This window comes from Bolinopsis microptera, chromosome 8 (genome assembly GCF_026151205.1).
Source record: "Bolinopsis microptera isolate Bmic1 chromosome 8, MBARI_Bmic_1.0, whole genome shotgun sequence".
In the NCBI taxonomy this organism is placed as follows: domain Eukaryota; kingdom Metazoa; phylum Ctenophora; class Tentaculata; order Lobata; family Bolinopsidae; genus Bolinopsis; species Bolinopsis microptera.
In genome coordinates, this window is record NC_087079.1 from 2566928 (window position 1) to 2591740 (window position 24813).

At 37.9% G+C, this 24813-nt stretch overlaps 1 protein-coding gene across 1 annotated transcript in view; it reads left to right on the forward strand.

Moving 5' to 3' along the window:
- Window positions 1-10032: 10032 nt before the first annotated feature.
- LOC134819091 (ras and EF-hand domain-containing protein homolog) overlaps window positions 10033-24813 on the forward strand; it is a 38040-nt gene continuing 23259 nt past the window's right edge. Inside the window, 6 exon segments of the mRNA XM_063828856.1 lie at window positions 10033-10076; window positions 21193-21275; window positions 21609-21672; window positions 23704-23877; window positions 24091-24248; window positions 24419-24565. Of these exon segments, the coding sequence (XP_063684926.1) occupies window positions 10056-10076; window positions 21193-21275; window positions 21609-21672; window positions 23704-23877; window positions 24091-24248; window positions 24419-24565 (647 nt within the window). The 5' untranslated portion in view covers window positions 10033-10055.

A 24813-nucleotide genomic window follows, 5' to 3' on the forward strand; every position in this document is an offset into this window, starting at 1 on the left:
TACATAGCCATGTGTCTACGCGTACTGCGTGACGCGCTTGTTTCACAAGGCGGTTGTTCACATAGCCATGTGTACACGCGTATTGCGTGACGCGCTTGTTTCACAAGTTTTGCCGCCTTCGGCGGTCGCGCGCTACTGCAAGCGAGAGGGCCCTTACCTGGGGACCTCAGGCTATTATGTTCATAAACATAAAGATTAGGCGGAAAGACAGGCTGAGCGCGGCCCAGTAAGAGGGCTCTGGTTAGAGCAAAGGCGGTTGCGCGCTACTGCAAGCGAGAGGGCTCTGGTTAGAGCAATAGATACAGGGGAGCCGCACACTCGTGCGCGGCGGTTCATTAAAATTGTATGCAAAATGCAAATTTCGCATATTAATTTTTGTGGTACGTGCGCCGTTGTATCACGTGGTGACTCCCAATGTCGTTTCATATAGAGTTTCTACGATACAGGGGAGCCGCGCACTCGTGCGCGGCGGGTCATACAACGTATGACAAGTGCGCCGCGCTTATTTTGTAAATCAACCAATTCAACCATTGTTTCACACGTTGTTACCCCCATTGTCGTTTCACTAATTGCAGGGGCGGGGGCCGTGCACTTGTGACCGCGCGGTGGGTCATACAACGTATGACAATGGCATGCATGCAACCATGTACTGATTTAATTTGATTTGATTGATGATATTTATTGCGTGTAAAATTGAAGGATCTATAAACAACCGATTTTGCTTTGAGTTATCGCTTGTTTTTATTTTGAATTGTACTTTTTTAATATTTGATATTTGAATTTGGATCAATTTGAATCAAAAGTCATGTTTTAATACTTTCAACACTACTATATAACAAATAATTTGAGTATGATGAGGGATGGCTACCGATGAGTAATCCGTTGGAGTAAAGTCTGCCGGTGTCCTGGGTGTGATGGATCTGAGTTAGATGGCATGTTGTGGAGGTGGTAATCGTTTCTTCCTATTGCCCTGGTAGTCTTGTACTTCCAGGGCTCCTGCGGTCTGGTACGAGGTTAGTTTAATTGTTAGAGATCTAGTGATGTTTGAAATTTGTTAACTCCTTTTAGCTACTTCTCCCTTAGATAAGTATTGCATTCTTTTTTCTGCTATACAGTTCTTTACCACAACTCTGTTCATTATAATTCAATTTTTTTCACTCTGAACTATAAATCTCTGGCCTATTGACTGTTTCAGATCCAGATTGCTAGGGTTTATAACGGTGCCACTGAAACATCCTGCTGTTGATCTCTTATCCGGATCACCCAGTCTCCTCCCGATCCTCCCACACTTCACAACAAGATGCCAACACTGCCCGCCAACTTCCCCGCCTTACTGCAAAACTTATCTCTTGAAGTAAAGCAACACATGCATACCCTCCTCACTGAGAGTATCCTGGACAGTCTGAAAGAGGAAAAGCTTGCTTCAAAGATAGAACGGTTAGATGAAAAGAAGAAGGAAAAGAAAACGAAGAAGGAAACTACTGTTCAAAATGTCTCGTATAGCCCACATGCGCTCGTAGAGCACGTCCCAGTCCTCCCTGGAATGAACGAAAACCTATTCAAGAAAATCACAGAAGAATTGGATTCAATGAATCTTGAAGGCAAATCTAAAAAAGTCCACACCCTATGGCTAAGCCCTTCATCAGAAGACTACTGCTTTGGTAACATAGTTAACAAGCCACATCCCATCAACAACTTCCCTAGCATCTTTAAGTTGATGGGACTTATTAATGACCTCCCCTCCACCACCAACAACATGGATGCTTGCCTTGTTACTAGGTACAACACTCAGCAAGCTAAGTTAAGCCTCCATAAAGACGATGAAGACCTAATAATATCACAGTCCAGCTCCATTTGCACTTACTCAATAGGAGCTCCACGGTCACTTGAGTTTGTACTGGATACAACCCAAGTAGAACAACGCACAACTAGGGCCTCTAGGTCAAGGCCAGCCCAAGAGTTGATTAACGCAGACTTCACCCTCCCTGCCACCAATGGCACACTGAACATCATGAAGCCTGGTGCACAGCAAGTCATGAGGCACAGGATTGCCCCAGGAGTTGCACCTTCTGACAATGAAACTTGTTGGAGGTATAGTCTCTCCTTCAGAAAGTTAGCCACACCTTCCTCTTCCTCTTCCCCTTCATCTCCTATTCTTCCCTCTCCTACATCCGACAGTCCTAATAAAGTATCCCCAAAAGCCCCCATCACAGACTCTCAAAAACACCAGAAGTCTATCATTCTCATTGCTGGTGACTCCTTTGCTGCTCGATTGGACGCTGATCGCCTCAGTAGAGGTAAAGAAACTGTCACCAACATAGCTAAGGGTGGGCTTAAGATCTCAGCTATACAGAAATCTATTGAGGCCTTTTATACAAAGAACCCTCTTGTGCAGGTAAAGAAACTGTTCTTAAGCTTCGGTGCCAACGACATCCGGTACTGTACCCAGGGGGTCAATCATCTCAAGACCCCTGTGAGTGACCTTATGAAGACAGCAAAAAAACTTTATCCAAATGCACGTGTTTTTGTACAAGCTATTCCACCAGTCCACCCCAACGGACAAGAGAAAATCCCTGGTAATGTTTGTGCTATGAATAATTTGATCTTTGATCGCTGCTCTAGGCATAAACTGTTTTACCTTGATGTTTTTTGGGCATTCTTAGACCGCTATGGAAACAGAAACGAGAGATTATTTCCTAAGTGTGACAATAGGGGCTTTTATGATATTCATCCCAGCCCCAAGGCTGGGATGCCAGTGTTGGCAAAGTTCTATCTCAGAATCATACACTCAAAGTGGTTTAATCCAATGGGATACTGATGTGGTAATCCAACTCAATATTTCAATTTTTCATTGTCTGCATCAGTATCCTATTGGATCTGATCATTTGGATGTTATTTATATGTATTCAAACGAAGTGATAGCATAATGTATGTTACTTCATATTATAGCACAATACCTGACAAAACACAACGGCGAGACACAATTCTGTTAATAATATACTTTAAAGTTCTATGGGAATATCGGCTCAACAACACCGTGTTGCAACTGGTATGTTTTCTAGGTATGTTATCATCAGTAAAAGTAATAGAGGTAACGGGGAAAATTTGTTGTCCTGTCTTCTGTCTCGTCATATGTTATGTGCTCTATTGGGTATATTTTATTTTTATGTTATTTTGTATATATTTTCTTTGACTATCGATGCTAAAATACTCCCTGGTGCTCCCCTACAACCTAAAATACACTCTGTACCATGTTTGAGGTCATCCATAAATCTTTACTTTATGGTAATATTTTGTACCATTTTTCTCAGACACTTTAAACTTGTGTATAGGGGGGAGGGGGGCATTGGGACAGCCTTAGCTGCAATTTCTGTAAAATTGCTATCTACCACAAAAACCAAACTGTCACCTACCATGTCACCGAAACAGACTGTTAAGTTACTTTTCAGTATAACCAGCAGCTGGCTTGGGGTCATGTCTAGGTGTGGTCTGGTTTTTCTATCTCTCCTTAATATTTCCCTGATAGTAATTTGTAATTGTTCCTTACTGAACCCTGGACCAAATTTATCCGTTGTTTACAATAATGTCCATGGTTTCCTAAATACACGCGATTTAGCATCAGGAACACCACCACTAAATATGACCAAGATACATGAATTCCATGGTTATATCTACAAACATAAGCCTCACATCATTATTCTAAACGAGACATGGCTGAAAAATTCCATTCTCAGTAATGAGGTGCTCCCTGACAAATACAAAGTATTTAGGCTTGACCGATCCTTAAGATCGCATCCAGTGGATGCAACCCAGCCCAAGAAATTCAGAAAAAACGGTGGTGGTGTTCTGATTGCCCATAGAACAGACATTGATATCTCGAGTCTAAAGTTCTCTAAAGTTAGTGTTCAAGCTGAATTATTATCCATCATAATTAAGACTCAGTGTGGAAGAAACTTTTGTATATCAACATTTTATAGAGTAGGAACGCTTGGCTTAGATAATTTTGAATCTTTCAAGAAACATTTTGTTACTTTAGCATCTGCCAGAAAACTGCAAAGGCACATTCTGGTAGGTGACTTTAATTTGGCTTCGATTTCCTGGCCAGATGGTCAGTCATCTTGCCAGTTACATTCTAGCTTTGTAAATTTTCTCACTGATGACCTCGGACATACACAACTTATTAGCTCCCCTACTCACAAGTCAGGCAACACCTTAGATCTTGTGTTCACTAACATTCAAAACCTTATTAAGAATGTTAAAGTTTTAGATCAAAACGAAATGTGTATGTCTGACCACTTTTGTATCACATTTGACATTGATATTAAGACCAAGTATATTAAGCAGCCTAAAAGAAAGATCTTTAATTATAGTAAAGGTAATTTTAGGGGCCTGAATTCTGAGTTATTTAGCATCGATTGGGATAGTATATTTGAGTGTAATGATCCTTATCTTGCCTGGAGTCGATTCAGAGGAGTTCTCGGTGCAGCCTGTGACCGATGGATCCCTAAAAAGACCATTAAGTCTCAGTTCCAGCCCCCATGGTATGACTCCGAATGTGATCGTCTCCTACGAAATAAGGAGAAATGGAGAATAAGGCATAAGGGGAGCAACTCTGAGTCTCATAAACAAAAGTTTCGTGCATTTCGCACAAAATTTAAAAATTTGATGGACGAAAGAATGAGACTCAGTGTTGAGGATGACTCCGATGATGCTCTTATCTCCAAGAAGTTCTGGACCTACGTTAAATCTAAATCAAAGTCAACCAGGATCCCTGAAACTGTCAAATATCATAATCGCTTTCGAAACAATCCATCTGATCAAGCTGCCCTTTTTAACGAATATTTTTATGAGCAGTTTTCTCAAGAGAGCGATTATGGCATTGACATAGATTTTCGTGATGATTGTTTTTCAAGTCTTGTGTTTAGTAGAGAAGATGTTCTGTTGATTCTTAAAAAGTTAAATCCTAACAAGGCCCCTGGCCCTGATGGGATTCATGGGAGAGTCCTCAAAAACTGTGCCCAAAGCCTTGCATACCCACTTAGTGTTTTATTTAACCTGTCTTTCTCGAGCGGATGCATACCCCCTGATTGGAAGCTGGCACTTGTAGTACCAGTGCACAAAAAGGGCGATAAGTCTTCGGTTGAGAACTACAGGCCTATCTCGTTAACATCTCTTGTAATGAAAGTCTTTGAAAGGTGCATAAAGACTGCATTATACGCTGCGTGTTCTGATCTGTTGGATGACCGACAACACGGTTTTGTTAATGAACGTTCATGCACAACCCAAATGATACCTTTCACGGACAATCTTGCACTTGCATTGAATAACAGGTCCAGGACTGATATAATATATTTTGATTTTGCGAAAGCCTTTGATAGCGTTTCGCATGACCTCATTTTAAGTAAATTAAAGAATATTTTTAATGTCGATGGACTAATGCTTAAATTTATTAAGTCCTATCTTGAGGGGCGACAACAACAAGTAGTGATAGGAGGCCAAACGTCTTCTTCTCTACCAGTTCGGTCTGGTGTCCCTCAAGGTTCTATACTTGGCCCTTTATTGTTTGTAATATTTATAAATGACATGTTCTCCTGTGTCTCTGAAGGCACCAATATCGCCCTTTATGCAGATGACACTAAAATTTGGAGGGAGATTCTTGGTTACCCTGACCATCACATAATCCAAAATGACATCAATAGATTATATGATTGGTCAGTGAGAAATCGAATGAAGTTCCACCCACAAAAGTGCAAAGCCCTCTCTGTGTCCCTGCAAAGAAACGTGCTGGATAACTTGCCATTCAATACCTTCTTTTATAAACTTTCTGGAAGTGATATTGACTTTGTGCCCTCTCAGTCAGATTTAGGAGTCGCAATAAACTCCAGGTTTAATTGGGGTGCACAATGTAAAGCGCTTGTTTCCAAAGCTACATCTAGACTTGGACTACTTAAGAGAACATGTCATTTCACTACTGATAAAAGGCAGAAAAGATCGTTCTATTTAGCGTTAATTAGGTCTATATTTGAACATTGTTCTGTCATATGGTCCCCTCAATCTGCAACTCATCTTCAACAGTTTGTTGCTATCCAAAAGAGGGCTATTAAATGGATCAATGGTGAACCTTACTCCAGTTATAATGACGATAAACTTGCTACAGAGCAAAAGAAACTAAATATTCTCCCTGTTAAACAGAAGTTTATTTATAACGATCTTATGACCTTCTATAAAATAGTGAAAAGCATAATTCCAGTTTCGCTCCCTACATATATAGTCCTATGCCGTCCAGAGGGCACCCGATACACTAGGCACAATGCTCAAATAATTGATATGTCGGATACTTCAACTTACATGAGTACCACTGTGCCCTGCTCGGATGCCTTCCGAAATAGCTTTTTTCATAGATCTATGATGAAATGGAATAGTCTACCAGTATGTATCCGGCAGTCAGAGCGTATTTCTACTTTTAAGGCCAAACTGATCAAGTACCTCTGGGCTGCCGATACAGTCTGGCCAGATTAGCTCATCAGTCTCAGAAATTTGTTTTTGTTGGTTACAATTCTGTCCGTCCAATTTCCTATCTGCTTGTCCTTTTCTTTTTCTTTTTTTTTATCAGTTGTGACGGAATTGTAATGAACAAAATCCTTATAATTATTCATGATATGTTTGATTTCTTGTTAATGTTTGTCATTCAAATTTGGTAGACGGCCCCAACGTTAATGTGGCTCTTGCTATGTGTTGGTTCAGCCGAATTAATTATTATATAATCAAGTTTATTTTTCTCGTTAGTTGTCATCCGGCCAAACATTAAGCAACTTATATTGCAGTACCATTTATCATTTAGTAACCAAAATATGTCATTGTAATTTTGCATGGCTGAAATGTAACGCTTGATTTATATATATAATGATTAATTGAATTTTCAAATAAAAAAAAATGTAACATTTTTGGGCGAGCGAATCAGTTTGAGCCATACTAAATGAATGATTAAATTTGCAGTTGTTCTTTTCGATCGCTGCCTGACCCATCATATGTTTTAATTTTATGGAATGCATGTACAATGTAAAGCTGCACAAAGTTGTACAAGTTCTTGAAAACATTCGTTATGGAACTAAGTATACATTACATAAATGTACAGGGTGTGCCAAAAGTCAGTGGGTATACGTTGGCCTTAATAACTCAGTCACTGAGTGCCCAATTGAAATATTTCTTTCTGGTATGACTTACTACCACCACTGGTTCGAGGAATTTGTCTAATCGAAAAATATTCGAGTTCATTTTTTTCAAATGAAGGTTAATTTTTGCATTTATTTGATAGTTTGGATAGTCAAATCGAGCTAAATTTTATTGAATAGTGTTTGGCCATTCGAATTACGTTTGTCCTGAACAAATTAGAACTGTAGCTTCTCAGATGACAGAGATATGAAGCATAACGATTTTATTCATTACGTGTGATCAGGTGATTGGTTTACCTAATCACGTGATTAGGTGACCCCGTTAACCACCCCGTTGAACATTATGGGAATTGTTAAGGGTGCCCAATTAAGGTGTCGTGTCAAGGTGTCACATAGTCATCCAGTCAATTTTGTTAACGAGATATAGAAAATGCTTGATAACTTCTTCATTTCTAATCCGTTTTGCCTCATTTTTTCAGATCATATGCAAAATTTAATAATCTACCGTTTCTGAAAAAAATTAGGTGTCAGCATGTTCAGAGAAAACAATATATGTGTTCTAATATTGAATGGGCGTGGTATAAAATATTCGAATTTTCAAATTTTGACGACGGAATCCTCAAACCAGCAAATACAGTATGCTGGTAGTAGTAGACTGAAAATCCTCAATTTGACAACGCTGGCAGAGCAGCGAATACGTGGGGACCTCATAGAAGCTTTTAAAGTAATAAGTGGTTTGACTGATTATGGATCGGGGAGATCTGGTCTTAATCTTGTTTCAAGCAACATATGTAAAGAAGTTTAACTAAAATTAAGAATATCCAGAAGTCTTTTATACTGAAGCGAGTTATTCCATATTGGAACAAACTCCCTCCGGACGTCAAGAACTCTGTGACAGTTTTAGGCTTTAAAATTAAATTAGAAGGATTTAAGAAAGATATGATTTCTAAAAGTATTACAAATGATTGCTTTTTTTGGAATGTTTCTAATGAAGTTTTAGTAAGAATTGAGGGAGCCAGTTATGTCAGTAATAGAGAGAAACATAACGATTATCTTTGGTTTCATCCTTATGTGGCAAAGAAGCGTTTCATAAATCTTTATTCCACTGGGAAGTTTGATTAGGTTTTTAAAATAGGATAATGTTTTGATAAATTGTTTAAAATATTGTATTTGATAAATAATTAATGTCCTAGTGGGGAAATATGTAATATATATTTTTTTTCACATAAGGCGTGATATGACATTATCTCGTTAAGAGTTAATGTCATTAAATATAATGACTATATGAGTTAGCATTTTCATTTAAACACTCATTTCGATAACATTTTTGATGGTTTTAATTCTTAAGTATCTTGTGTAGCACACCTCTCCCCTCTCTCTTAGTGACCCAATGATGATAACGATTTATAACATATTGTTAAGTTAGGAATGAACCTGCAATGATATTCCTGGACCAGCTGTGGTCCAAAGTGGCTCAAGAAAGCTGTGCAGCCTGCAGGCACCTGGGTCTGTGCCGCTAATCATAAGTGTGATCAACTTGCACTGAAAACCGTTTGTAGGAAAAAAACCAGTGGAGGGGACATTCCCATTATAGCTGTTCAGAATAAAACAAATATTCAGAATAAAACAAATATTATATTCAAATCTCTTTATTCAACAATATTAAATCATTATAGAACCTAATTTGTGGCTTGATCGTTATGTTAGGGCTATTCTGTTAGCTGATGCTGACAGGCACTGCATGGGGCAGAGACTTAGGACCATTACGCTGGAGGCTTACAATGACCCTTTTTGAACCCCATGGCAGTGCTAGTTTTATTATGGTACAAATTGTAAATCGAAGTTATGAGAACGATCAAGTCACTCCTGTTTTACACTATCAACAGCTACTTAAAACAACCTAGATTGTACAACTCACTTTGAAGATTAAACTGTTAAGTGATGAGTGATTGGGCTCATTAAACATTTTAGTAGCGGAGACATGCGGATCAGCTTCTTGAGGTTCTAATAGTTCATTCAGACAAGAAGTTTTATTTTTTCAAATTTAGTCGTTCAAGCTGCCTGAGTTCAGAAAGTTTGCCAAAGGGGCCCAGGTATTCTTGACCCTGTTAATGCATTGGGTATATAATTGTCGTTATATATTAAATATAACGACAATATACCCAACGCATGTTGTGTATATGTTAAGTGTTATCTATTATAGCCTCTATGTCCGTGATATATTCTGGATTTTGGACCAAACAGTGATATTCACTCACTCTGCACCCTGATTTTGAAGAGTCGGCATTAGAAATGGTGATCAGTCTCTGAAAACGCAGAGGACCCTCAGTGACATAGTCCTTGGTGATTAAATCGCTGGATGTGAGGCATCCAAGAGCAGTCTTGTGATAGAATCACATCCCTGACAGTTTCTACTGGCTCAATTACTTCACTTGTTGTAAGACTGTAGCAGTTCATTTGTGAATGGCAGATTTCATAGGAGAAGCCAATTATTGTGTGTGCAGTTGAGGATCTCAAATTTAGCTTCATTAAGCTGCATATTATTTTTTAGAGCCCAGATAAATTATAGTGAGATCTACCATGTATGGTTACTGACTATTCTACCAGTTGCAATTTAGAATATTATTTTTGTTTAAATTTTAATCGGTGATATTCTCAATTGGTGAAATGTAGACACTAGGAAATGTTTGTTCCCTTTTGTTAGACTAGGTCCTGATACAGCTCCTCTATTAAATGGCTGGTTACAATTTAACCATATATGACTGTTTGGATAATACATAGTGTACCTGGTCCACTTTAGGTACCCTAAAATTTGAAATTTTCGATATTCTGTTCAAGATAAATACTTATACCTAATCTTTGCAGCATGAAATAAGACGAGACATGGTGGACATGGAAGAAGATGTAAGTAGTTCTTTTTATCTTCGTTAATTTGATTAATACTGCACAATACAACACCTGTACTTTAAATAGCATAGCTTCACTATGAAGACATTGACACAAATGCCTACACTAAGTAACACCAGAATTAGAAAATACTTAAAATTATTACTTTTTTATTCGAAATTTGCACAGTTGATTGTTTTCTCTTACATTTCACTGCAATGATTAATATTCTGGCGGGAAGACGTTATTAATTAACACACATTCAGTGCGCAAACGACACCATCACTAAAAGTCAAACATCGTTTTCGATCATATTTAAAAATTCTTATATTGATTCACTGGATCATCAAGCTGTAAGAACCACTCAATTAAACACTCTTAACCTCATGATATTCTACCTCACATTATTTTTTCGAGCCTCAAAAGAGTAAAGAGCTTTAAAATTGTAAGAGTTATGAAATTTCCAGCATTCCGTTTCCAGCTGTTTGGGTAAAATCGAACACTCTAGACTCCACCATCATCAATCACATGACGCAGCTATAACATGACGTTAACCACTAAACTAGCTACTGAAAATTAACTACTAAACTCATTAATTTTAATTTAACACCTAAAGTGCTTTACGGGCTCATGATTCAAGAACTTACTTATATATTAGCTGAAGGGCATTCACTACAACTACAGTAAAACCTCTACATACCGTATCTCTCTAATGGAGTCTAATCTCTATACCTTGAACCTATATATTATATTATATACATACATATCGTGCTCATTTTTCTTCAGTCTCTAACCTGTGTTTGGTCAGTTCATGAAGGATTTGTGATTTATCAGAGCTTACATCACTATATATCACTTCGATCTAGCATGTGTCGTATCCATTATTAAACGCAGTTAAGAGATCGTGTGTGAACAAAAACTCTCAACAACATCATGTCAATGAAACTCTAATTCACACCACAAAGAAGTCTCCACAGCGTACAATAAATTATCAAACTAGTGGCGGACATTTCATTCAGTTAGTTTTAACCAGAATTTTTGCTTCGAAATGAACTTTCCGGCTAAAATAACATAACATTAAAAACGTTTTCTTTAAGTCTATAATTATTGTCACACTTTGTCATTCGTTCTCTGAACTCCCAATATCAAGCGTGAACACTACAATCTCTGAATGGCTATATAAAAGCAAGGCAAGTAGTTTATGCCATATAAGGTTCCCTTCCCAAAGCAATATACACTGAAGCTATAGGTCAGAGGTATTACATTAAGTACGGGACTTTATTACCTGCTTACGTTTTGTTGGTCTACTGTGTTTAGTGCAACTTTCAGTGTTTAGTGAGACTAGTGGAATCATCATGTCACGTTGTGTGTGACGTCATCATGTCACGTGGTGTGTGACGTCATCATGTTTATAACCACGTGGTGTCCTATATCGGAAGGTTAATATAGTCTAGCTGAAATAGATACAGTGTCACCCCCCCCCCCCCTACAGTGGTTTAAATAACTAGTTTACAGGTAGTACCTGGTGGTTTAGTGATGTGCCCGAGATAGTCCTTAGTTCTGCTATATCTGCAGAGGTATATTGTTAGTTTATTAGACACAATTACAATATACTGTAGTTTATTAGTTACATTATATATAATATATGTTAGACGACTCACTGTGGCAGTTTGTTTTAACCAGTCAACTTCTCCGTTCTTGGCAGTGTCGAAAGCTTCTTCAGTCAGGAGTCTCTCTTTCTCATTCTTCTTCAAAATTGATTATAGCAATATTCATAGTACAGTCAAGAGACAACAAAATCCTCATAATATTCAGCATCTGGTGACCTTAATCTATAATTCGAAAATTAATTATTTTCTTAACTCAGTGCCCTGACATACCCAATCTTTACATTCAGTGGAAACACTTTGTTAATTGCTAACTTTATATTACACCTCAATTAATTCCCCCTTCTTGCGCTTACTGTACTTTACTGTTGAATCTAAGTGATTGCATCCAGTAAGTTGCTTCATAGTTTCATAACATTACGATTTGTTACGTATTATATATATTTTATTTGTCGCCTTTGCTTCTATCTTTATAGCCCCTCCCAAGATTTTTCGTTATTTTTCTTGCTTTGCTTGCTCTATTTGTAGTATTCTGTTATTGCCCTGCCCACACGATCAGTGCTATGGGGGACAAGATATTATAACCATTAGATCTGATCTTTTTGTTAGAGTTATTCAGAGTGTTTGTTACACAAATGTTGCTTATTTTGCCTGTGTTTTCTGTAGTTTGAGTATGCTTACACACTCCTCCTGCCAAACATTGTGTAACAGTTGAAAGTATATATTGCAGTAATGTAACTATGTAGTATTATTACTTAATATTGTAAACTGTCCCATGTATCATGACACTATTTTCCACTTCAGTAACTCTCCAACAAAGTAAACGCTTTAAGTCTTTATTTCTAGATTATCTCTTTAGTTGTGGGGTTGTATTAAGTTACGTTATAATGGCTTGAGTGATATGAACATGTCAGCGCCCTGTCAGCCTGGTCTCATCTCCCTTCAAACAATTAACAATTAGCTCATCTTTTCAGACTTGTTTAACTGACATTGAGGTTCTGTCCAGTTTTATAGTTCAATATGGTACACGTTTTTATCATTATTGATTGTTATTCATATTTGTATTATTAACCTATAAGGGCATATTTTAACACACCTCTTTCGCTTTAAGTTGTATACTGTTATTGTCTATTGAGACACATATAATGATGTGATGATCATATAAAAAAATCTTTATAAAAATTTCACCAACTGTATGATGTGTTGGTGTTGATGCAGTACCTACTAGATGATGGATACCCATTACCCGGTCTAATATGCCTTTAAATATCTTAACAAGTGAGACACTACAACTTGGCACTACAGATCTTTACTTTATCTATACAGATAAAGTATAAATACTTTTGTGCTCCAAACTCTTTACATTGAGCCCCGTTAAGTCTACACAATATAACCGTGTTGTAAAGCTGTATAATTGTAAGGTTGTTTGTGGTTGCGTTTGTGGCTTTGTTTTCATAAGTTCCCTTATACCTGTTTAGTGTTTACACGGGTTACCGTTTGTAACTTACCTGGTTAACATTGGTTAATTAACATGTACAATATGTATTAAACATCTTTATAATTGTTAATAGATCTTGCTACCATTGTTTCTCCCTTGTAAAAGTATCTAGTTCTTTCAGCCTTTGTGTGGCTTAGTTATAGTGTATAGTTATAATAATATGATGTAATAAAACCATAAGATACACGTTTTACAGTAGGTGAAAATTACTGGCCACGTCAACATTAAAAATATCAACATGACTACAGTACTATTATATTGTAAAAGTTGGCGGTTAGTTAAAAATTAATTAATTGTCCTTACTTACTTGTACTTAAAAAGGCCTCCTCCTATTCGTTGGAGTGGCCTGCACCACATAGTAACTCCTTTCTCCGGTATATTAGACCTCTCCAATGTACCCTTGTTGTTCTGCATCTTCTATCGTGATGTTATCGACACCTGTGAAGATTGCTGCATCCTCCCGGACACATGACAACCAGTTTTTCCGAGGTCTACCTCTTGACCTTTTACCATGCTTTGGGATCCAGTGCAGAAGATAGTTAAAGATAGTTAAATTGTCCACCAATAATTATTATAAGCGTATATCAAATGCTTCAAATTGTATTATTATAGACTATCAATCCCAACCTACCCAATGCTTCTGTCATTAATTTTTCAAGTTGTTGCTAGAACATACCCACAATACTAAGCAATTTTGGAATTATATCGGACCTGAAAAATATTTTGTTGCGTTAAAAAGTTCATATTTCTATTTTGAACGTTTCGTTTGATGAATGAGCATGTCGAGATGTGCGGTGCGAGTATACATAATCAACATAATTATATATATGGTTGTTTTTAGCGAGAATTGATCAAAATACCCCAGAACTGTCCACAAGAGCCTGGTGTTTTCTAGAACAATTAATTGTGAAGTAATAGTGAGAATATCACGTTACACATACCCCCCCCCCCCCTGACACACAGCGAGCCGCTCTAACTGAGACGTGGTAGTTTTCTAATCAACTCGTCCCAGTGGGTCTCACAGGTGTTGGTTAGTCCGCAAAACCTGGAATAAAAGTAAAACATCTGCTCGGCTAACACTGACTCTTAACTCTCACACACTTTGCGTTAGTATCAGCTGTTCCGCCTGTTCACTTTGTACGGGGTTTAGTGTCACGTGATAGACACTCCATATAAGGAGTGTCACGTGGTATAAAGTATCACGATGGTCATGAGTTTAACGTGATATAATCATAATATGACATCATGAAACTCTGAGTTGCACTTTATTTCAGTTCGTTTGTCCCTCACTTTATTTAATGATCATTAGTTCGAGACTGAGCAGTATGAGTCACGAGACACAGTCTTGTTGCACTGGTCACGTGACATTACACATTACAGATGATCAGGTGACATGACGACCTCTAAACATTAGGCTGAAAGTTGTTATCACCCTCAACTCCAGACTTCAGTGTTAATTGACGTTAGTGCTCCTTCATCGAGTGTAGTAGTACTATATATAATATATTATAGTAGTAGTAGTAAACTCGACAACTATATTAAGTGTGGGTGGTAGAGGGGGTAGAGGGTGGTTGAGGTGCGTCTTGTACTGAAACGAAACTAAACACAATACATTAACCTTAATATTCTTGTTCGTCTCACGCAGAATGAAACTCCTTCTGATATTATCAGGGAATAACCATTACGGGATCCTTAATTGAAGCTTTATTTAACTGCTCATCAGGGTACAGTACCCTGAACATCAGGGTACTGCTACAGTTGTTACGGCTGTTTGGAGCAATATCCAGCTATATAACAGCTGTATAAGGATCACGTGACAATGTGTTGTGGCCCTTTTTTAGAATAACTTTTAGTATTCTAAAAATTGAACACTCTGTGTTTCGTGTTTTTGTGACGTCACATCAAGTGTTGTGACGTCATACCATAACGTTCTTTTGTTGTAGAATGTTGAGAGGACTATGTAGGAGGAGTAGTGTAAACATACAGCATGTTCACTAGACAGGTAGTACACAGTGTACAATCATGTGTACATGCTGCATATACAGTAGCAGTTGTGAGGAAATTTAGAAGATCATTTTCACGACATTTTATAGCAGTTTGTGTTTATTTGAATTAGAATATCACTGTGGGAAGTTTCTAGAGTACTTTCTAGAGTACTTCTAAACAAACACTTCCTCACTCACGTTTGTCTAAGGTGACTACCTGTTTCCGGGGTTGCAATGGTGTTTTGTAAAGTTAGAACCACACGCTATATTTTAGCTATATAATATTAGCTATATTTTAGCTATATTTTAGCTATATTTTAGCTATATTTTAGCTATATTTCAACAACAGTTCTTCTATCCTAACATCTAGTTTCACACGTCAAGAAACATTAGCTAAGATACTAAGAATTAAGAATACCCAGTTTGTAATGAACAGCAGTAACCTGACGCAACTAATAATTGTAGTTCATTATTTGTGACAGTTGGTTTACGACGCTTGATTGGTTTGTGACCTTTGATTAAGGTTATGTCGTAAGTTAATAGTTCCAACTTGGACTAAGTGCTTTACTCGCGTCATAATATTGGGGGCCTCGAGCCAGCATTTCGTTTATTTGTTGCATTCACTGACCTTGATGATAACTCAGCTCTAGTTTGATATTCTGTTGCAACATGTCCCCTGACACTGATGATCAGAGAGAGAGTCTCGTTATTGATAGTGTGATTCCTAATTAACATTACCTAGCCCATACTACCTCGCCCATACTACCTCGCCCATACTACCTCGCCCATACTACCTCGCCCATACTACCTCGCCCATACTACCTCGCCCATACTACCTCGCCCATACTACCTAGCCCATACTACCTCGCCCATACTACCTCGCCCATACTACCTCGCCCATACTACCTCGCCCATACTACCTCGCCCATACTACCTCGCCCATACTACCTCGCCCATACTACCTAGCCCATACTACTTAGCCCATACTACCTCGCCCATACTACCTCGCCCATACTACCTAGCCCATACTACCTCGCCCATACTACCTCGCCCATACTACCTCGCCCATACTACCTAGCCCATACTACCTCGCCCATACTACCTCGCCCATACTACCTCGCCCATACTACCTCGCCCATACTACCTCGCCCATACTACCTCGCCCATACTACCTCGCCCATACTACCTCGCCCATACTACCTCTCCAGTCATTATACCCGTTATAAGCTAGCAGTGAATGAAGAGTTCCCAGGCTCCACAATACAAGCCCTACACTCCCCTACACCTGATAGGGGAGTATTGAATGAGTATAGCTGGTACAAGCAGATTGGACTTTAGTCGATAGCAATACCCCTCCTCAACCATTAATTATACCTTATTAGGAGCGCGCGAACACGCAGTCTCATATCTCCCTCAGATGCAGATCCTCCATCTGATTGGTATCAGCTAGCACGTGTTCTTATTACAGTGTCTGAGTGGCTGTTAGCACGTGGTGTGACATGCTTTACTTGTTCACCACCCACTACAGCTACAGAGGGTGATAATGTGCTCATGTTTCATGTCCAGGACGGCTTTATCTCTTTACTTACGTCATTATCACGTGGTGTGACGTCATGTCACGTGGTGTGACGTCATGTCACGTGGTGTGACGTCATGTCACGTGGTGTGACGTCATGTCACGTGGTGTGACGTCATGTCACGTGGTGTGACGTCATGTCACGTGGTGTGACGTCACATTTAGTTTCATTAAAATAAGTGCTTGTACTATAAATCTATTGCCTCAATACTTGTGTTGCTAGGTTACTGACTGGGCTCTTCTGTTCTGGTTATTGTTATGTTCCTCTCAAAGTTTCAACATTCCACAAATAATTTGCTACCTTGTTTACATGGATACTTCTGATTATCATTAAGACTCTTTCCGGACAAGTTAAGGATCACTCTGCGCCCTTGAAGGTAGCATGCATCTATTTAACAAAATAGGGACAGTTTTTTAAGAAAAATTTGCGAATTACAATTAAAGAATTAAATGAACACCGTTCTCAGAAAATGTGCGAATTACGCTTGAATAACGAGTACAATAGGAAATAAGCTGGATAGACGATTGGAGCAGCAGTTACATAAATAATTTAAGGAATTTGTTGATCGTTATATTTCGCGGTGTAACGGTGTTTATTTCATTTTACAGTCCGACTTTTGAACATTTATCTAAAAATCAATCAACTACTGAAGCTTGCTTAGAAATTTGTTTTAAAGTTTGCTTTAAAAATTCAAAGAAGATAGGATAAATAATAAATATATACATACTATTCAATAATCTAAGCAGGAGCGTGCAAAACAGTCTATGTTCATTGTTTATAATGACTTGGAGTAATTTAAGTTTACTTCATCTCTATTCTCATATGACTCCCTTATCTTTATTTTTACCATTTCTGGGAAATTCATATCAGCCCTCAGGCCTTGTCGTTGTTGCCAGTAATTGTTATTGTCAAGTCAAGCTAGAACTTAGAAGTTTAGCTTTTCTGTAATGGGATTTGCATCATCATAATACGAGAGCTTTCCTCAGACATGTCAATATCACTACCATTAAACTCTGAAGATGGAGCTTTATTGTAAGGTTCTGTTATTTTCTAGCACTTACACTCTTCAAATAATGTAACAATCTGCAACTGAACTTGAAGCATAAAATAATGTGATATCACAGAAATTCCCGATGTAAATTAGAATGCTTTTCTAATTAATAGTACGCGCCCTACACTTGGGATAGTAGATTAAAGGCGAGTGTGGTTTGTATTTATTTATTTTCGCAACACCACTCTCTCATGAGAACCGGTTATTGTTTCTCCACCCGAAATAGAAACACAGTAAAAGGGTTCGGGTACACTCAATCAATACAAAGAGATTTAATGTGTTATTTTACCTTTTTGTTTGAAGAAGAGGGATCTCTTGCTCCCCCTTCTTTCTTTAGCCACTGTAATACGTGTTTCTCAGAACGACTTCTTTTCTGTTTGAGTTATCAGCCCGCTTCAGCTGTGGAGCTATAACACTTCTATTCGTGACGTATATAGTCGTAGTACAATTGTGAGCTTTTGTGTTCTTTCTCTTTTGTTTCTTGGTAGCACTAAATTCTCATGTGGGCAGTCTTTTGAGACACTGTCTTTTAAAATGTCTGAAATATAACTCAGCTTACTGAAATATAATTCAGTGTGACCAGTCTGGCAATTGTAAATATGATACCTATTATTATAATTATTTACTTATATTAATTGTTATAATTATTTACTTTTGACTAACCATGACGTCATTAGCACATTTAATAGTTAAAAGTTTTTCTAAGCTTGACGGTTATGAAATACATGGCTCATCACAGCTAACCATTAATTGGGGGGCCGGGGGGGGGGGGTGTCCCCCTCCATTAATATCGTAATTATAAAGCGTTCCCATCAAGTTAAATCATTTTTAAGGGGGGGGGGGGGGGGGGGGGGGGGGGGGGGGGGGGGGGGGGGGGGGGGGGGGGGGGGGGGGGCCAATGGGTATTTTTTTGTGAAACTTGATTTCTAGATAGCAATTGACCAACAAACTTAGACCAGTGACCGAACTTTTGAGGGGGTCCCGGACCCCAACCGCCAAACGGTGCGCGCATGGCAGCCACGCCCATATTTGGTCCAAATTAGGCCCAATTTAGCCAAATACCCTGAACATGCCCAAAACCAAGGTTTATGGTGCTTTACTTGTAGCTAGTGGTCTCCTGAACTCGTATATGAAATTTCATCAAGATTGGACGAAAAATGACTGAGTTATGAGCCAAAAACCATATGCCCATATTTGGGCATACGCACCAAATTTGGTAGATTTCGGCCCATAAATTGGTCAAATATCAATATTTTTGAATGAAACTTACTTTATATGAAAGGTAAGCCTAAACTACATAAGTACATATTATCTGTAAGTTATAGCTTTATATCTGTTTAAATGTGGATACTAAGGCGAAAAAACCACAAAAAATGAACTAAATTGCCCATATCTGGGTTTGCGATATTTGCGGAATTGATCTCATTAAAATTGTAACAACTCAATCAGTTTTCAAAATTTTTGCATGAAATTTTCGGAATCGACTCGAAATCGCATTTCCACATTATTTTAAATACGGATTTTTGATTTAGGCCTCCAAACAAATTTGGCGGCCAAATTCTGAATTTTTGTGAGATAATTTTGGAATTTGGCCGCCAAATTTTTTTGTTGTTTTTTTCGCCTTAGTATCCACATTTAAACAGATATAAAGCTATAACTTACAGATAATATGTAGTTTAGGCTTACCTTTCATATAAAGTAAGTTTCATTCAAAAATATTGATATTTGACCAATTTATGGGCCGAAATCTACCAAATTTGGTGCGTATGCCCAAATATGGGCATATGGTTTTTGGCTCATAACTCAGTCATTTTTCGTCCAATCTTGATGAAATTTCATATACGAGTTCAGGAGACCACTAGCTACAAGTAGAGCACCATAAACCTTGGTTTTGGGCATGTTCAGGGTATTTGGCTAAATTGGCCCTAATTTGGACCAAATATGGGCGTGGCTGCCCTGCGCGCACCGTTTGGCGGTTGGGGTCTGGGACCCCCTCAAAAGTTCGGTCACTGGTCTTAGTTTGTTGGTCAACTACTATCTCGAAATCAAGTTTCACAAAAAAATATCCATTGGCCCCCCCCCCCCCCCCCCCCCCCCCCCCCCCTTAACTAAATGTGTTGAGATAGATCTTGTAGAAATAAAGAATATAATAAATGTGTGATCAAGCCCTCCAGAGGCTCTGTTCTCGAAATAATTATGTAGTTTGATAATTAGTTTTAGTCACGTGACCATGGTTAGTGGTTACCACGTGACCGTGATAAGTATAACCCGTAACATTGACCATTCTTTTGGCATTAGTTTTACCACGGCTAACACTTGTAACGAGTAATTATGCCATATTTGGTCATGTATACCAGGTGTAGTACCGGTGCTGCTCGCTGCGGCCTGGTTCAATATAGCACTCTAAAAACTTACTGTTTAGTCACTGTGGGACCTGGATCAGAAAATATAGCACTCTAAAAACTTACTGTTTAGTCACTGTGGGATCTGGATCAGAAAATATAGCACTCTAAAAACTTACTGTTTAGTCACTGTGGGACCTGGATCAGAAAATATAGCACTCTAAAAACTTACTGTTTAGTCACTGTGGGACCTGGATCAGAAAATATAGCACTCTAAAAACTTACTGTTTAGACTTTAGTCACTGTGGGACCTGGATCAGAAAATATAGCACTCTAAAAATTTACTGTTTAGTCACTGTGGGACCTGGATCAGAAAATATAGCACTCTAAAAACTTACTGTTTAGTCACTGTGGGACCTGGATCAGAAAATATAGAACTCTAAAAACTTACTGTTTAGTCACTGTGGGACCTGGATCAGAAAATATAGCACTCTAAAAATTTACTGTTTAGTCACTGTGGGATCTGGATCAGAAAATATAGCACTCTAAAAACTTACTGTTTAGTCACTGTGGGATCTGGATCAGAAAATATAGCACTCTAAAAACTTACTGTTTAGTCACTGTGGGACCCGAATCAGAAAATATAACACTCTAAAAACTACTATTTTCAGTGATATAATATGTAGTAATTAGTTACTAGTATTTTAAATGGTCAATGATTATTAGAATGAAGTAAAGTCTCTATTTTTATTCCAGGAACCTGGTCTGCTATGAAAACAGTTTCAATTAAAAATGAGGTGGTGTAAAAAGAGATTCACTTTCAATTTAGAATAAGCTGGTTCAAGCTTATAAGTATTAAAAGAGTTTCACTTTCACTTCAGAATGAGTTGGGTCTGCTGTGAAAAAGTTAATCTTTAATTATTCAATTAACGACGACCTCGGTCACTATTACACTTCAGAATAAGCTGGTTCTGGTGTAAAAAAATTTCACTTTCACTTTTATTTCACTTTCACCTTATGTCACTTCAGAGTGAGCTGTGTATGAAATTAGTTTCACTTTCACTTTAACTTCAGAATGAGCTGGGTCTGCTGCTGGGTGAGATGACCACGACAGCAGCGGAGGAATGGTTCATGATGATAGACACCGATGAGGATGGGTAATAAGTTTTCTTTAAATTAATAAAGATACATTAATTAAGTTAACTGGATTTACAAAATTATTAGTAGACGTTATTCCTGCTATTTGCATATTTTCTTAGAGTAAGAGTTGATAATTTATCTGTTTTCATATTACGGATCAGGTTAGGTCTGGTAGATAGGTAGATAGATCGTATTCTCCAGAAGTAGACCTGCAAATCCTATATATAATCTGCACCTCTAAACCCTTATAAGCTTATAGCACTGTAACACGGTATAGATACCTTTTCAACTCTGAAAATAATGTGGGGTTAGTGTTACTAAACGTGGGGCTGAGTTTTAACTTGTTTCAGGTACATTGGGTTCAGAGAGATGGAGGAGTATTGTGTGGGGAAACTAGCCTTCACTAAGGAGCAGGTAATTAATTAATTAGCGAGCAATTAGCAGGTGGTTAACTTGTGATTTGTTAATAAGAAGTTTGCTGATCAACACTAACTATTCAGCAAGCTTTTTGACACTATTTTTTTCGATTAAGTACCCAAAAGAATTGAGTGCTCAAGTTTTATAAATATATTATTTGGTAAAACCCAAAGACTGTAGTATAGCAAGGTATAGTGTAGGTAAGCAATATTGATATGAATAAAACGTATATCTTCCGCTTATTCGCGTGATTTTCCCTTTGTAATTGAATTCTGTGTAGAACTATAACATATAATATAGGTGAGCCTTGTCTAGCTGTAAAGGTGGTTTATTATGTTCTGTAGAGTGTTCTAACTTATGTGAGGTAGGTTAATAACGTTTATATATTCTCTTAAATAACAATAACATTATAATAATAAACATTAAACATCACTTTCCATGCTTATTACAATAACAGTTACCTATCAGGTAATAATAAAGATTTGTCAGATGGTGCTAATAGATTAATATTAGCATGCGCTGCTTCCGGCTGAATTTGTCATCAGAATAACGATATCTCTCGATAATTCTGTTAAACTTAAAACTAACATAGCAGTCACTTATCTGATATTGTAAAGATAAATTAATAAAATATTACTTGCTGATTTGAGCCTTCCCTATATAATAATATAACAAAGTGTTCAGCTAAGATTAATAAGGAGCAAGTAGGTATAACTTATATGGTTTTCTAGGAATAGTGTTATTGAATTAGGGTAAGTCGAGTTGTGTTGTCTTTATAAAGGAGCAGTTAGTCTGACAAATAAGATTAGCATTTGTTATACTCCTTATAGATCTGCATTAAATTGTCGGGGCCTGAAATTTGAAGGTTTTATTACTGGCCTGAATGAATATTTTTGAGGGTTGCATATTTAAAAATTGGTTCAAACGATTAGATTATGATAGATCATCAGTTAAATTTTTTACATCAACTGTCTTTTTCTTTAAAAAGGCATAAGATGTATAGAAGTGCAGAAGGAATTGAGAATGGGTATAGCAGGTAGCTAAGTTTTTCGTACGGTGTCACAAAGCAAAACATGCATAACCCTCCGCATACTTTATTTTAATGCATATTTTCTGCGCGCAGAGCAGTTATGGTGTAGTCGCCATGGTTACCCTCCGCATACGTTTGCACGATTTGACGATTGATCGAATTACACTTCCGATTGCGCGCGGCGCCAATTGATTTAGATAACACGCGATTTCCCGGATTTTATACATTACATGTGACATGTGTTAAGTAGCCCACGCTTTTCTTTATTTGATCATTGATCATGATGCGGTACAACATACTAACTTCTCGTTTTGTTGTGAGTGCTTGATTTGTTATACGAAATGGACCATAAATGTTATTATGAGTTGCATTAGTATTACCTGCTACGGATTTCACGACTTTTAACTGCATATCACCACACAGGCGCAGGCGCTACGGTGTCCGGTCATTTAACTTTTTAAATTTGACTAATTGACAATGGCAACCCCTCCATTTTGTGTTCCGTAGCGCCCCAAGAATGGTGAATAAAGAACCATTATTTAATATTTTGACCAACATGAAACTATCGTTAATTTAAATTTTAAATTTTAAAAGGCATGACAATCACTACGGTTGATGGAAATCTAGCGTCCGCTAACCGGCGCAATTCTTGTTAAAGAAGTAATGCAGGTAGTAGCTGGACGAATTCGACGAAATGTTAATTCTCTCATTATGAACTTTTAACATGTTTTTAGCAATTAATGTACCGATGTACTTAATCATTCGCATTTTATTCAACACCAACATAATCTCAATAAATGTAATAGATTTGTAATCAGTTTTAAAGTCGTGCATTAAAGAAAGACCAACTAAAATACATTATGTGGCTGACAAACAATGACCTGTTGTAGTAATTATATTACTAACCTAGCCCAAAATGTCGTGTAGTGAAATGTCCCTTTATTTACTTCCCCAGTACCCAGATTTTCCCTCTTGTATTACATGTAATCCTCCCTTAGGTAGCGGACGTGTTTGCGAATTTAGACAAGTCTGACCTGGGTAAGATTAGTAAACACAACTTTATGGAGGGACTACAAGAGTTCGCAGCTAGCAACGGGGTCACTGACTTCTCCGAGTTAGCGGACAGTTTTGATCTCCATAACTACGATGAGACTCCTACTGTTCTTACCCCGGTAAGTGAGGGAGTGTGACGTCATACCACGTGACATGACGTCATACCACGTGACATGACATCATACCAAGTGACATAAGGTATCGAGTTTCGTCAAACCACAACCTCAGAGCCCGAATACATGTCAACCATGATGATATAAAGATATAAGATCGAGCTAAACGTTACAAATTCTCACTGAAAGACAGTTTACGTTACCCTGGCCATCCCCCAGGACTACGAGGGACCCCTGGACCCCTCCAAGCTAGACGAGATAGTGTACGAGGAGAATAGCTCTACAGCAGCAAGGAAACTTACCTCCTTCCCTTCCCTTGATTTCGATACTTGGACTGATATGTTACGGCGACTGGGTGCACTTGAAACTTTCGAACAGTCAGTACTTAAATTCCTTAGATTCCTTGTCAAGTTATATTTTTATTGGTCATTTTTAGTAGTATTATTGTTGGGATTTTATATTAGGACAAAATGCGCTTATCTTATCATGTCATTTCCTCCTGACAAAATTATTAAAGTAACTGCTACTAACCTCTTGCCCACCCCAGTAATGAGGGTCTCAGAGAGATGTACTACACAGCCCGAGATAAGTGTCCCCACGTGCTGCCTAAACTAGAGGACTTCATACGAAGTATCATTGCAGAACGTAACAATCAGAATCAGATGAAGGCTAGCATGGAGGACGTTCTTAACAGGTAATTTTATAGCAGGGTGGTGTGTTTATGAAGGAGCAGTGTGGTGTGTTTGTGAAGGAGCAGTTTAGTTATTCGTCGAGACATCGTTCGTGATTCCTTTTTTGTTGAGGCGCACTTTATGATTCAATATAATATTTTAAGGGTTTGTTGTGAATGTTTGAAAATATTCCCACAGTCCTCTAAAACACAACATCTCTTGTTATAAAACATCCCAAACACGTAAATAGTAATTCATGTGTTGTTGTATA